Source organism: Astatotilapia calliptera, chromosome 23, assembly GCF_964374335.1.
Source record: "Astatotilapia calliptera chromosome 23, fAstCal68.1, whole genome shotgun sequence".
Lineage (NCBI taxonomy): Eukaryota > Metazoa > Chordata > Actinopteri > Cichliformes > Cichlidae > Astatotilapia > Astatotilapia calliptera.
This window is the reverse complement of record NC_137443.1, coordinates 33,412,351-33,428,268: the sequence shown is the minus strand read 5'-3', so window position 1 is coordinate 33,428,268 and position 15,918 is coordinate 33,412,351. Positions and strand designations below refer to the sequence as shown.

The 15,918-nt window shown below is 38.6% G+C and overlaps 1 protein-coding gene across 1 annotated transcript; it reads right to left on the bottom strand.

The window, feature by feature from the left end:
• Positions 1-2,702: 2,702 nt before the first annotated feature.
• gpr137c (G protein-coupled receptor 137c) lies at positions 2,703-15,035 on the bottom strand. Its single transcript, XM_026158264.2, has 8 exons — positions 14,312-15,035; positions 7,282-7,331; positions 6,870-6,977; positions 6,579-6,717; positions 5,753-5,902; positions 4,205-4,330; positions 3,989-4,113; positions 2,703-3,899 (listed from the first exon to the last, which is right to left on the bottom strand). Exons 1-8 carry the CDS (start codon positions 14,684-14,686, stop codon positions 3,617-3,619), a joined length of 1,356 nt encoding a protein of 451 aa, XP_026014049.1. The 5' UTR covers positions 14,687-15,035; the 3' UTR covers positions 2,703-3,616.
• Between the last annotated feature and the right edge of the window lie 883 nt (positions 15,036-15,918).

Genomic DNA, 15,918 nt, shown 5'->3' with positions numbered 1-15,918 from the left:
AAACATAATGAGGACCTTCTATACATGAACGATTTCCATCTTAAAAACAGTGCAGTAGGCCTTTATTCAAACATGGTAGTGTTTTTCTTGCATACATCATTAGTGATCTCTTGCACAGTAGGTTACATTCATTATGGCCACAGATGAAACAATTCATAACATGAAACAGTTATCACTGCTTTTTTGTAGCAGGAAGAGCAAACACCATTTTTACACAAGTATTACTAGCTTCAAACGAAAATAGGAAACTGAGTTGTTGTGCACCGTTTCAGAAACATGCATTCTCCACTGCAGCTGGGTCAAAAAGAAAAATGAGAACTTCATTTCTTTCACTGTGTTTCAGAATATCCAGTATAACCTGCTGAAGAAGTGATGAAAGCATGAAATGCAATTGAAACGATTTTATTGCTAATTTGTTCCACAAAAGTGAACCAAACAGACACTTTCTTGCTTCCACCCCCCCTTTTGGTGGTATGAAGTTTGCATGGTCATTTACAAGTCTGTTGAAGTGTTCCAAAACCATGTGGAAACATTTTTTCTTTCAGTCAGAAGAGATTGAGGGATTCTGATTTGTGAGCCAGGTCATAAAGCAAAAAGGTTCCATTAAAAGTGAAGCTTACAGGCTGCAGTCTGTTATGAGATTTGGAACATTTGAAACATTATGAAGAACAATGGGGCAAAAAAATTAACTGCATAATCTGTTAGACAGTAAAAATTAATGTAGAATAAACAGTAATGTAGAAAAGCATAACACACAGACTCAAATTACTTCACACACCAATTAGAAATTACATAGCCAGACACAATTAACAACATCATTCAACCTTTTCTTTTGTGCAAAAATATTTTCCTTAAGGAATGAAACTATTAGATATGATGACGTGATGGCACATTGATGTTTTCCTTTCCAAAAGGATAAATGGTAAAATACAGAATAACGATGATTACTGAAGAAAATACAAGGTTTGAGAAGAAAAACCTACATTCAGGCCCTGAAAAGGGTTTTTTTTGTTTTGTTTTTTTTTTTTAAATTGAAGGTGAACTTCTTTTCTAAGTGCAAATCGTCGCCTCACAACTCGCAAAGAATTAGGTACCATAAAAGTTTTTGGTCACGTTTCACCGAACCTTTCCCTTCCAAACGAATAGTAAGGGCCAAGTTATAGTCCAATACTGGATGTAGGCCACATATTGATGATATAATCTCCTATGTATGATGTGAGATTGTGATTGAGATGAAGCTATGATATATTTTAATTCTTCTTCTCACATAAGAATATGTGATAGAATTTTTGCTCCAGTCTTACATTTTCACAAATTTTCATTGTATGATTTTGTCCAAGGTTGCCTGGATGTAGCTGTTAAAATTTGTATCCAAAATCAGCAGTTTCATCAACATCGGCATTCTCTAGAAGCCAAGCAGATTTTGTTGAAGTCTGGCTCGGGCAATAATCTGTTAAACAGTCTTCCTCAACCGGGCTGATTCTGTTGAGATTGATACCCATACAGCTGCTACATATAAATCTGACTGTTTTGGGGTTTTTTTCCTGGACATAACTCTTTAAAAAAAAAAAAAAAAAAAAAAAAAAAGGGTGCCTATTACAAGTTGAAGAATCAATCTATGACTTCATGTCCACAACATATGTGACTTGTGTTGAAGTAATATCAGCCAAGTTGAACTAGCCCATATTTTTGTAATACCAATGTCAAACACAAGAGGGCGCTCTGAGTCAATCAGGCAAGTCATTAAGTATGCATTCGTTTTAATGGCAATCTAGATGCCTCTTGAGGACACAAGGGTGTGGCTAAACAGAAATGTGAACCTAATTCAGTACACCTGTTGTTAAAATGCTGCCTCCTGGTGGTGAAAGTGCTGATTTAACTTTTCAGAGGGTAATGACAAAAAGTACCTTTAAATGTAACAGTATTTTGCAAGTTTTGAAAACTGTAAACTTATTTGACCCAACCAACATTACGTGCCAGTAAAGAAGTGGTTCAGCAGCTTAAAGTAGCAAGGTTTTTGATAGTTTTTGTACACCTTTCTGTTTGTGTGGTACAATTTAACGGAAACATTTTAACAAAAGTAATAAATTTGCCTTTAAAAACAGATTCCTACCGATCTGTTTGGTCAAGGAATTGGTTATGAAAACACATGAAGCTAAGGAATCATTAGCTTCTTGCATTTTCTTGGTCTCTGCTAATTTTCTTGCTAAACAGATTAACAAAAGTGTCAGCACTCTGTATAACCTAGCACTCGCTGAATCAACAGTCACTGGCAAATTAGCAAACGCTAATTCCTGTCAAAACTAGATCTTAAGAGTGATAAACATCTTGAAATGTCTTTTGCAAAAGTACATAATTTAGTTTTCATAGTGAAGAGATACTCCTATGTTTAAAGGGTTAGATTTTAATGGCCTAGCTTATAATGGTATTATGACAAAGGTTTGAACTTTCCCAAGAACATTCTCTATAGCATAAGAGGATTGTGAAAAACCATTCCCAGATCTCAATTGTGGGAACAAATCTCTGTCCAAAAAAAAAAAAAAAAAAAAAAAAAAAAAGTATGCATATGTAGGAATGTGTAGGCTTACAAGATTTCTGGTTTCTGTTCATAGTCCATTAGCCAAATAGCACTGGCCAGTTTAATTTGATTAGGCTGTTTTTGCATTCAGGTGAACCATCTGCGTGGCAAATAAAACAAGGAATGATAATTAAACTTTTTATTAGCTTCATCTTTTTTTTTTTTTTTAAATGTAACTACATCAGTACACAGTGGCAGGCACACAAAATATTTTTTCCTTGTTAGCTGCTAGCCACACCATTCTCTCCTGCAGCTAGCTTGTCAAAAGGTTTTAGCTATGGCTACAGCTGATGACTCTTGTGTTTGCGTAGCCATTTATTTAATAACGCTTAAGAAATATTTCACTTTCAGAAAAGTGCAAAGAGGTGTTAATGTGCGATAACTGCATACTGAATTGGTTCTTCTTTTGAAAAAGCCCACCTGCAGTGCTGTGCCCTTTCCCAACTTAGCCTACTGCCAATTAAAATAATTGCATTTTTACAATTCTATTGCAAAAACCGTCACATGATCCAAACAATTTGACAAGACGTCCCAAACTCGTCACTGTCATACTGTTGCAGATTCATGATTAGCCACTTTAGCTTACATACCTGCTTGATTATCGTATATATGTCAAAATAAATAGTGTCTGAGTGGAATTGACCAGGAAAGGGTGATGATTTTTCCCAGTCGATGATTGGTTCCAATCTCAAGAAGTTATTGACCAAAATATTAAACAGCAAAAAAGCATCTTCATTTGTAGGCATATTAGCCACTAGTGCTGCAAATTGTTCCATGGTTTCTGTTTAAAGATGGCTTTCAAAAAGCAAGTAGTCATGGTGTGCCAACCTTATACCCCCACATTTCTCCAAAATTATTTGGCAAACCAATTATGATGCACAATTTGGTCCAGAGAAAAAAAAATTGTACAAGTACAAGCTATGACACTGTTTGTTAAGCAGAATGCAGACAAGGAAAAAACAAAACATTTTAAGTAATTAGTCCCTCTTCTTTCTTCCCCCCCCTTTTTCTTTTTTTTATCTTTATGACCACTCCAGCTTAATTCTGTGGGGTGGTGAAATATGTCTGTGATCCGCAGTGATAATTCTGTGGCGTAGAATAATAGTTACTGTGATGGTGATGGTGGTAGTTGTTCTGGGGGGTGGAGTAGTAGTTGTGATGGTGGTGATGGTGACTCTGGATGTTTCCATAGGCAAAAAGGAGCGGCGCAGTGGAAGATGGTGGCTGCTGGGCAGATGACACCCCTGCTGCTAAAGGTGCATTACATTGGATGGAGCCATACCAACTAGATGCTCCTGGTTGAGGTGTGGTGGACAGGAGACTGAGGATGGGAGAGAACACATTTTTTTAAACGACGAGCTTAACATGATTTAAAAATGGTGACTTTTAACTTCAAATGTTCATACCCACCTGGCCCGATCAGTCCTGTTATTGATGCTTCTGGACAGGTCGTCATCGCTGTCGTACCGCCGGGGATTGTCAAAGAAATAAGCCCTGGAGCTGAAACTATGGCTGTTGATCATGCCTCCTGGAGCCTGAGAGATGCAGACATATTTAAGTTTTGTCTCAAATTTACAACTTTTGAAAAAGTTTACATGAGACAGTATTTTTAACTTCTTAGTTTACCAGGTTTTGGTTGGGTCTCTGGACTCTAAAGAAAACCACCACTAAGCTGGTAGGCAGCAACTCCCAGAAGAACAGAATGATCCCAAACACAATGTAGGCTTCACCGCTGATCTCCTGTACGTCAGCCTTTAACAAGAACACGCTGTATTACAGATATTTTCTTTGACCTATAACATATTGAAGGCAGCAAATAACTGAAAAAAAAAATTAAAAATAATAATAATAATTAAAAAAAAAAAAAAACTTAAAATATTGAAATAATAAAGAAGGCTGAGAAGCGATGGATACCACTCTGATATCAAAGTTCCAGTTTGTAGCTAGCGCCATGTAGCAATTATCGCAGCTTAGCCTAAATACTGGGAGCACGGAGAAACTGCTAGCCTTTATATATTTAAAAATATGGCTTCCAACTACCTACAAATTTACACATGTACCTTTTTTGTAGACAAAAAAAAAAACTCCAAAAGAAACAGTTAAAAATATTTACTAAATTACCAAACCTCAAGTTTCTATTCCTTTCAGTTTGTATGCTAAGCTAAGCTAATCAATTCCTAGCTCAAGCTAAAATAGTAGGTTTTAATTTTATTAATTATCTCATAAACATACGTTTAAAAAAAAATTTCCTTGTTTACGTAATATTAGAACAGATGGGTGGGGTCTCATGGAACTTAAAGAGAGGTTAAAACAGCATATTTCTGACAGACAAATATCACTCATGAATCATGCAAAGCCTCTAGCACCCAATATGGAATGATATTGTCGGCCAAGATTAGGTGCATGCTAATCTATCATTATCAGCATTTATAATATTAAAAAAAACAAAAACAAAAAGGAGGTGAACCACCACCACAAAACCCCCCAATCCAAACCAAAACCCTTCAACCATGTTTTGACTGTTGATGTTCCATGCTGTATCCACCAGAGGGCAACCTTGATCATCATTGACAGCAATGCACATGTTTAAAACTAAGGAGAAAACAAGCTGAAACAAGTACTGGATTGGTTTATATCAGGTGGGCTATACTTAGTACACACTTATCGAATAGTTTGGCTAGTAATTTAGTGGCAAATAATCTTCATAGACAGAAATACCAAATAATACATATTATCATTAATAATAATAATAATAATAATAATAATAATAATAATAATAATATTCACACAATTGTTGTCTGTTATGTGTATGCGTATATCTTCTCGTGATGTAAACTGAAAGTGCTCAGACGCTACACAAAGGGATAGAAGAATATTAGACTGCCAGATTAAGGAAATAATATCAGATTACACTCCTGTTAGAGATCTGTTACTGTTTGTCGTGTGCAGTACCTGCCCACAAAATATACAATGGAATGATTTAAAAAGCTCTGTCCATCTCAAAGCCTGAACTCAGATGTAGGTCAGTTCACACAGACACATAGTTATTTATAGCAAACAAAGCCCTTTACCCCATTAAGTATCATCTTACCAAATCTCCTTAGATGGACTGTCCACACACACACACACACACACACACGATATATCTATAACTTAACACACATGATACAGTACCTGATCAGAAACACTGTACCAGCCATAATTAAAGGGACTGAATCGGTCCTGTGGGGTCAGGGCCACCACCACCAGATTATAACAGGCTCTGGACATGAAGAGGAGAATCACCATGGCACCGATGGCTGTCGCTTGGCACACGGATGTACCCTAAAGGAAGAATTTCTGCACTTATTACAAGCTCACGCATCAGCCGGCCAGCTTTCCTGTAATGTATTGTCAGATGTGGGCCACCGATGTGATCCACCAGTACAACAGATGCTTTAGCGTGACAGAAATGTCTGACTACAGCCAAAGATTGAACTATAGGAGAGATATGATATTTTCTCATTGGATTTCTAAGGTTGTGTCCAGAGAAGCACCTTGTTCATTCATTCACTATTCCCTGTGTAAAGGTTACTTTATAGTTTTTATACTTTGGTAGTGTAAAATAATTTCAAATTTTGGGACTTTTGGGAAAGGAGGATAAAATATCTCAATCGCCCCCATGTGGCTGTTTGCAGAATAGCTGATCATATTTTTTTTCCCCTGATAAATTGTTTTTTTACGTTATAAAGACAGTTTATATCATAAAAACAATGGCAGACTCCTGCAGATGGGACGAAAATATGCAGGCTACAGTTTTCTTCACTTCCCAAACAGTGCTGTTGGAAAGTGGATGATCTGAAGACACTGAATGATCAGCATCAAAATTATTAATTCCTAATATCTCACATTGTTGAGTATTAACTGTATTTATTGATTAGAAGAAAGTAATATCAGTGTATCTAAAGAAAAAGCAGCTGAACAATTCATGCTTTTTTCTTTTCTTTTTTTCCCCTTCTACCTTTGACTCGAGATAAACGTTGGCAGATGACATCTTGGCGATCTTGAAGATGCACACAGCCAGAGATATGGCACACAGCACAAACAGACTGTCGTTGATCAGGACCCGGGCCAAGACTGCATGTCTGACACTCCCATCACTGGAAACACAGAGGTTATGCTAATGTCTTTAAATACTGGGATAAAATTCAGAATTAAAACTGTGCTATGAATGAATGTTTTCTCCGTTATTTTCAAGTAAGTAGAAAACATTCAATTGACTGTTTTGTTTTGATTAAAGGTTTTTGTGTACCTCGGGGATTCAGAGTGTTCAAGAGCTCCTTGCACTAACAGTGCACAAGTCAAATTCACCACCAGGAAAAATATACTGAGACACAGGAAGAACAAACGTAGGGGAACCCTGGAGAGGGAAACAGACAAATACAGACAGGCAGTAAAAGGATGGCCAAAAATGTGACGTTATTCACACACAACTTATTAATATTCATAGTGTTGAAGCTGCAATCCATCTGCGCGCGCGCACGTGTGTGTGTGTTTGTATAAAGAATAAGAAAGACAAAAGAGAGACTCTAGCCATAAGCAGAAGAAGGATCTTATGACTTATTCTGAATTCTGTCTTAAATAATCAAGGTTAAAGGGAATACTGCATAACTAAATGCAGTTTACTTAAAAACACAAATATTACAGATTAAAAAGAGACTTACTTGTACTTTGTGAGCTCTGGTGAATACTTGGCTTTAGCTTTAAACATCACCTGAGAAAGAGACAATGATATCACTTTTATTACAATTATAGGGCAGATACTGTACATTAACAGTGTACTTCCAGTCCATACTGTTATCATTGGCATTTAGTATAATAGCTTTGCATGCTGTAGCCCCCTCAGTTCAGCCCATGTCTCAGTTTAGCCCCTCAAGCTGACTTTCTTCTCATTGGCTGCCCCAATGATCGCAAATAAATGATTTAAACAACAGGTAGGTGGGGCTTCAGTGTTCACAGCTAGACATCTATGCCTGACCCAGCCATATTAGGGATACCCACTGTCAATTATATTATATAGAGCCAAGAAAAAGGTAATCTGTCTAAAACCGAGTTTAGAGCAGTTATAGTGACACCTTTTGGCTGAGCCAAAGATAAAGAAAAACATCATAGGGGCAAAGATGTTACTTCCACAGAAACCACTAACAGATATATGGACATATGGCAAGTCTTTTAATCCATGCACTGTTAGCTTTTCTAGTAAGACATAATTTGGACTTTCTAGCTGAAGGTTAGACAGGATCACATTGTGTGCTTTTCTTTTATATATTGTTGATTTTAGAAATTACATTTCTGTATGTTTGGGCATTTTATGACTCACTGATTATCACAGACTGTCCCTATGGAGCAATAAAACTGTTCTCTGACACAAGCAGAGCCAGTACAGCTGCACTTGCAAAACCTCTACTGGTTGGCAAGACTGTCATGTTGCTTTAAATATTATCAAATTGCAACATTCACATTGTAAAGGCAAACTAGATGTTAGCCAGAAACTAAATGCTAATAACAACTACTAACTGCTCTGCTGTATGCAGATGAGTAAATGAAAAATATGTCTATAGCCATCTTTTTTTTTTTTTTTTTTTCCCCCCCATTGACACAACAGAACACACTGATCATATAATTTAGAGAGTAGCAACACAAAACATAGACAAGTTCTTCAGGTTGGTCTTTAAAGGTATTTTTTTCAGTTACAGTGTGCACGGGTTAATAACATTTTCACCACTAAGGGTGATGTGTGCCGTTTTTCTTCTAACTTTTGATATTTCTTTGTTCTCTACCTACATTTATGTGCCACCAGTGCACATAATGTGCTCCCAATTATTAGCCTGTTTAACTCTTATGGTTCAAATTGGTACTGCATGACAGTATGACCCAGCCCCAGCTTAACTTGAGTCGATTACTCTCTACAACAACAGAAAGTTAAAGAGCCCCCCACCCCTACATGTCTTTGACTTTTACAGCTCTGGCTAATTTTATAAGCTAATTTTAGATAATTTTTAAACATAGGAACCTGTTAAAATACTTCACCTGTGACAATCATATTTTTGTAACATCATAAAAATTTGGAATATTCTTTAAACAGTAAAACAGCTAAAAATGAAATAAAATGATGTTAGCTGCTATGCAATGCTATGCTATACTATGCTAACTGCTGCACACAGCACAAAAACGAGCTAATAAACTGCTGAGACCTGCACTACACAAGCTATTGACTCTCAGCCACCTTGTTGCCAACATCTTATCAGTAGCTGCCTAAAAAACATTAACCTGTGCCCAAGTCCAGCTTAAAGGTACAAAAGCTGGAACACAGACATCCACTGATCAAGTTCACTCGCTCCTTGGAATGAGTCCCTTTTCATAGATATTTAGCAAAACAGTCTTTATTCAGCGATTATGAGGTACAAACAGGGAAACGCCAACATTTGCCTTTGAGCAACGTTAAATGAAATCATCATCCATTTCTGACATTACTATATGTTACATTTGCACTGGACACACAGGACACTGACCAAGTCAACGCTGAGTTTAAACACACACATGGACACGTACACACATTATCAGTGAGCCTTTTGTGTGAGAATGTAGGCCAGGAGGAGGTAATTGGTAACCTAGAAATGAAGCATCAAGGCAACAGATGACTACCAGGGTGTATACTTTATGTGCACTGTTTCTGCATGTAGGTTATGGAATTAAAAAATAAAAAACCCATCTATATAAAATGTCCACTTATCAATACTTTGTCTTTATTAATAAGTAGACAATGAGAATAGTTCAATTTGTTATTGTGTTTTCTCTCAGCATAGGAAACTCATCACTACATTACACTTTTTGTAGGAAGCAGAAAAAAAATGTATAATAATGGGAAGTACATCACATGCCAGGAGTCACAGCTAACTCATCAGAAAGACACTATTTCCACACATGCATGTCACACAGCAGTTGCATGATAATATATCAGACCTCAGCTAAAGAGGCAAGTGAACATTAAACAGTGAGGTGGAAAAAAAAAAAAAAATCATTCAATACTGTTTGAAAGAATCGGTCATGTGTTTCAATAGTAAAGCCCTGCAGATCTAAAGGTCTGTGATGATACTATGAAGCTCTTTTTAATGCATTTTCAGAAACGAAGTCAAGTTAAGTCAGAGTATTTGCTGAGAAATGAATGCCAGTCTATCGGCATAGAAAATACTGGGTACAATTTTTAGGCTCGCGTGCAGCTCTGTGCTCTCGTACAGGAGTTCTAACATGAAAAGCGACACAACACACATTTTTAAATACTGCTTTATGTTTAAGAACTGCCTTGCAAGATGGAGAAGTAGTATTTAGACTCTTAAATAAAAGCAATGACTCTGCAAAAGTAGAAATACACAAGTATTAGCATCAAAACATTAAAATACCTAAAGTTAAAATATTCACTATGCTGGGATATAAACATATCACTGGATCAGAATTCTTAATTTGGACCTTATTTTAATGGCGAGATGATCTGAATTCCTCCTATTATGCTGCATATTTTCATAAGAATCTTATATATTAGCAGGTTTAAGTTTTTAAATCTATAAAATGCTAAATATTTCAATTACAAATGTTACAGTAGCCCTGGGGCATTTGTCACGACCCTAAGAGGTCCATACCTGGACTCAAAGAATAATAAATTTCATTATTTTTGACAAGACATTTACCAGTTTGGTCATTTTTCAATAACAATAAGATTTTGTTTCATGTTTTTAAGTGTGGAGTTTTCTTAACAGTTTTTACAGTAAATGATATCGTTTTGTGGGTTTTGATAGTCAGCAAAATGACCCTTTATGAGTCACTGTCACATGGTTAGTGAAGACGCTTCCAGTTAACCCTGAGTAAGTGTCAGTAAGTGTCTGCCATTGATTTCCAGCATTTTTGGCTTTTGTCCCATTTACACAAGACAATATTTGTCTGGGAGTTAATATTAACCAAAGCCATATTTCTGATATCCATTCATGCAAATTGTCACAAGGTAGTTTAATGCAGAAAACAAGCAATAAGCAATCGCAACCCACAAATTCCAATTCTTACCAGCTAACTCTGTTTTATTTTTTGTAACAAGCAAAGTGACAAATAAAGCTGAAAGTTTGTAAAATTATTCAATTCTTTACAAAGCACAGTTGAGTTCTTTGATGCTTCATTGCTGTGAGTAACTTTGCTTACATGCAGGCCAGCTGAGCCACCGCTGGCGTAGAGATAACAATGGTGGTCAAACAGAAGAAGTGAGCAAAAAGTGTTTTCTGCTATTACTGAGCCTGCAATAGTTTACTGCAGAGAGAGCTTTCAGTTTGAGCTGTATACACTATAAGAACATGTGATTCAGATATATTACTCAAATCTGGCCAGACCTGGAAATGTTCATTCACTGGGCTGGCCTGTCACATGATATTCCAACATGGGTATATTTAAATTTAGATTTAAATCTATAGTGACAACAAAGCAAAACAAAACTATATGTGACATGATTCATTTTTGTTATTTCAACACAAGGAAATGTAAAGCTAATTTTATTCATATTAAAAAGGAGCATAGTTTGTGTGCATTTACACATAAGCAACAATGACTAATCAGCAGTCATAGGACACCATTGGTTTCATTACCAAACCTCCACTTAGCCAGTTGGATGGGCTTCCTTTTTACTCTCCCTGTATGTAAATGAGACATTAGTGAACCAGCCGAGAGTGTGGAGGTGCTTCTGACCAGACGTCAAACCACAAGCTGGAAATGTTTGTTCACTGGGCTGGCCAGTCATGTGACAATCCCAACATGCGTAGATGCATTTGGCATGAGCAGGTGTTAAACAACTGCGTCCGTGACAGCAAACAGGGACATTTTCTTGAGTCCAATCCACTTTCTGCACAGGAAACACTAATGGAGGTTAGAAGCAAATGCAATCCACCTTCTGTCACCCCAGGACATGAACAGAGTCTATTTGCAAAGCTTTCAAAACCAACCCAAACTGCTTCAAACCAGTCCGCCCAGAACATGTAGGCCAATGGTGATAACACTGGCCATATTTATTTAGCTGCGCATACATTTTTAGAGGGAACCCCTGCTATTTTAGACACCACGTAATGAAAAACTGGCTATATCAAATTGATAGCTTTGATACTGTCACTTTATGACAAATATTTCAATAATAAGATTGAAGACACTTTTATATCCATCCATTAAGTATTGATGGAATATCACTATTACTATTTTTAGTAGTAGCAGTAATAGTATTGGCCAAGTATGACATTACAATTAGCAGCTCAGCATAAAGTGTGTTTAGGCTTATTAGCATAACAACTAAAACTGCAAGCCTTAGTTTCTCCAAAAGTAACAAAAACAATTAGGAAAGCTTAATAAACCAAATATACAAGAACATGTATTTTCCGCATGTAAGGTTTCCGCAATCAGAAATGTTCTTACATCTGAGAATGACCACTTCGCACTAATTAGCCACTTTAATAAGAATACCTGCTCTCATCCGCCAGTCACATGGCAACAACTCACTGCATACAGGCGTGCATGACGATCGAGACGACCTACTAAAGCAGGGGTGTCCAACTCCAGGCCTCAAGGGCCGGTGTCCTGCAGGTTTTGGATGTGTCCTTGATCCAACACAGCTGATCTAAATAGCGAAATGACCTCCTGAACATGTCTTGAAGTTCTCCAGAGACCTGGTAATGAACTAGTCGTTTGATTCAGGTGTGTTGATCCAGGGTGCTATCTAAAACCTGCAGGACACCGGCCCTTGAGGTCTGGAGTTCTCCACCCTTGTACTAAAGTGTAAACGTGAGGATGTATCCAAGAATGGGAAAGAAAGTGACTTTAAATACTGCATGATTCTTGGTTTCCATATAGGCTGGTCTGAATATTTCAGAAGCTGCTGATCTGCTGGGACTTTCCAGCACAAACACCGAGTGCCACTCCAGTCTTTACCCCAACTTTAAGATAACAGGGTCTGAATTTGATGTAGACAACATGAAAACGTGGCTCAATCCTACCTTGTATCAACGATTCATGCTGGTGATGGGGTTTTAATGATGTGGGGATATTTTCTTGGCACTCTTTAGTCCCTATAATACCAATGGAGCATTGTTAAAAATGCTACAACCAACTTGGGTATTGTTGCTGACCATGTCCATTCCTTTATGACCACACCGTCCGCATCTTCTGATGTCTGCTTCCACCAGAATAACAACGATTTAAGCTTTGTAATAGGACAACTATGTGACAAAGCTGAAATACTCTTAAACTTGTGTCTTCGTCACCAGATCTCAGTGCAATGGAGCACCATTCAGATGCGGTAGAACAAGAGAATCTCATGACTTTGCAGCAGACAAAATCTTCAGCAACTTTGTGATGCAATCATGCCAATCTGAGAAATGTTTTCAGCACTTTGCTGAGTCTACGCCACAAAGAATTAAGGCAGTTCTGAATGTCAAAAGAAGATTCAAACTGGAACTAGTAAGGTGCACCTAATAAAGTGGCAGATGAGTGCAATATAAAACATCAAGAGTCCAGCACGTTTTATCGTGCATTCAATGAATCTCTGAAGGTGAATTAATTGCTGCCTACACCTTTGATGCATGGTCCGCTAAAAAGTATTCATAATGTACAAGTATGTCTATGTGAAACACGTGATACTTGTTTATTGAAATACAAAGCAAACACTGAGCTACTGAATCTGATAAACTATCATGCAGCTCTGAATTCATGACACACAGAAGATGTATTATCTGTAAAACCTTTGACATACCATTAACCTTGTGCCTGTCCCTCTATGTAGCTCTTACTTTCTACAGGTGTGTCTTGTGATCTGTGCTTTCTGGTTCACCTGGTAAGTCTCTCTGTCTTTAGGCAAACCCAATCTCTTTCTAGGCTGTCCAATCACCCTATTAAACCTGCAGCACAGTTATACCTCTTTCCCCCCATAGAGACGACATTTGACGACCTCCACTGTACTCTCAATGACCAGTTTCGACACTTCAGAATATATCAATAAAGACTTGTTTTGATGACCATTTGAATGGTTTCTGGGTTTTTCCAAGCGTAGAGACCACCCTCACTAATTTCTGGTGCAAACAGTCATTTTGTTCTATATGCAGGCCTAAAATATAACAGCAACCGCTCAGTTCAGAAAAGAACTTCAAGCTACTCCTAATAGTAGCTTGATGAGTTTGCGGTGTTAATATCTAGTTTAGAAAATTCAACATAATGCTCATTTTATGTATTTTGCTCCCCTTTAGAGTACAGAAGGCTCTCTTTAGGTTGGGCCTACCTACCGTTTGACTGTCCAGTTCCTCTCAGTGTCTCGGTCATATACACCCTGTGTTTGTAACATGTGGTTTAAAAAGTTAGCATGCCAATGTCCTTCAGCTCAAGCCTTCAAAGACAGGATTTAGTGACATCATAGTGGCAACATCCATATAGTCTGTTATTAAAACTTTTCAAACTGGCAGCACAAGACCTTAAGAGCACTGGATCCTTCACTGATGATGTGTTTTTCCAGTCCCCTGTGACTGACATTTGCACTAGACAGGTGGATAAAGGCATCCCTGACCAACTGTAAGTGCTTATGCTTGCATTTAGGGCCAAAAGAAGGGAAAACTGCAGTGTCAGCAGTTTAATGAAATCTGGTATCTCATACAAACCCTGTACATCTCACACACACACCCTTACCTGTGTGAAGTAGAGGTTGAGCAGGCAGAGGGTGAAGAACTGCAGGCAGACGGGGAAGCAGTAGAGCAGCCAGTAGGCCAGAGGCTGCAGCTGGTTGGCCTGCACCACATTTTTAAAGTAGAAAGAGAAGAGCGTCGTCCGCAGCGCTGCCCACAGCAGGCACAGAAACAGAAACACGCTCTGATAGCTGAAACGCTTGTGTCCGTAGTGCAAAATGAGCCAGAGCTGCAGGTAGACGAAAACAAACAGGAGGGAGTAGAGGACGGTGTAGACGGCAGTTAGACTGAGCTCCAGTGCTGGGGAGACTGCAGCTCCGGAGGACTCCTTCAGTGAGGTAAACAACTGGGAATGAACCTCCTCTCCTGCCGAAAACATCTCCGCCGGCGGCTCGCACTAACACATGAGGTGCAGTGAAGGCGAACACACTTCAAAGTGGGTCAGACCTGGGCTAAATTCACTGTGGGTGACAAAAAAGACGAGGGGGTGCGGGTGAAAAATTGCGAGAAAAGCAGTTTATTCTGAAAAGAAGTGGCATTGTGGAACTGCGCTGTGCTTTAAATTCGCTACGGGTCTGAAAACGGAAAAAAAAAGGCTGGATTTAGTTTTTTTCTAAAGCGCCAGGTTAAAATAACAAGACAGAGGAGAAAGAAAACAAGAGAGAGGTCCCCTTGTGATTCTCTGCAAAGCTGCTCTCTGCAAAAAAACAACTTGAGGGGGGGGGGAACCTCCAGATCAGCTGTGATGCAGTTATATAGACCCGCCCCCTCGGTCCCAATTAACAGGGAAACTGGCTCTTCGCAGGCCGCCATCTTGGCTCCTCACCAGCCTTGTTTTATTGGAAAACATCTGACTCCTGAGCCGGAGGTTGTAGCTGTTTTCCGAACACCCATAAGTGAACGTCAGTGGCACACCCACATTATCAGAACACCGCTTCATTGGCTCATCAGGCCGCCCAACCTCCAGAACTTCCTTCCTTCATTGAGTGACGATGATGTCAGCTGCGGAAGTTTCCGCCCCCTGCGCGCGTGTGATTGGTGATTTGCTCAAGTCAAAACCCTTCCACAATGTGTTTGGTTCAGGGATGCCAGTGGGTGTCTCTCGCAAGCAGATAGATAGATAACAGATAGATACTGTTGGCTGAAAGTTGGGTAAAGGAAAAAGTCAGAGGCACCAAAACGTCTGTGGTTTCAATATAAACGCACATGCTAGCTTTACGTTAACTAAAAAAAAGAGAGAGCAGCCTGTAATTGTTTTTCTATTTTGTTTTCAAGAAGTCACAGCTCCTTTTGTCTGTGAAGGTTCTCAGTCATCCAGGTCATCGTAGTCAAAGGAGCTTGCAAAGTTCTAAGGTCAAATGGTGGAGAGTCCCAGATATAAACCTAGTGGAAGTAACCCCCCACAGAGGGACAAAAACCCGAAACTCTGGCTGATTGGGACCCACACCCAGTTTCACACCTTGGCTCAGGGGATTAGAGGATCATCAGGGGGTCATTTTGTCCCTCTGTGGGGGGATTCTCCCACTAGGTTTATATCTGGGACTCTCCACCATTTGACCTTAGAACTGAAGAAGCTTCTCGGATGAGAGGTGAAACGTTTTCAAGTAACTT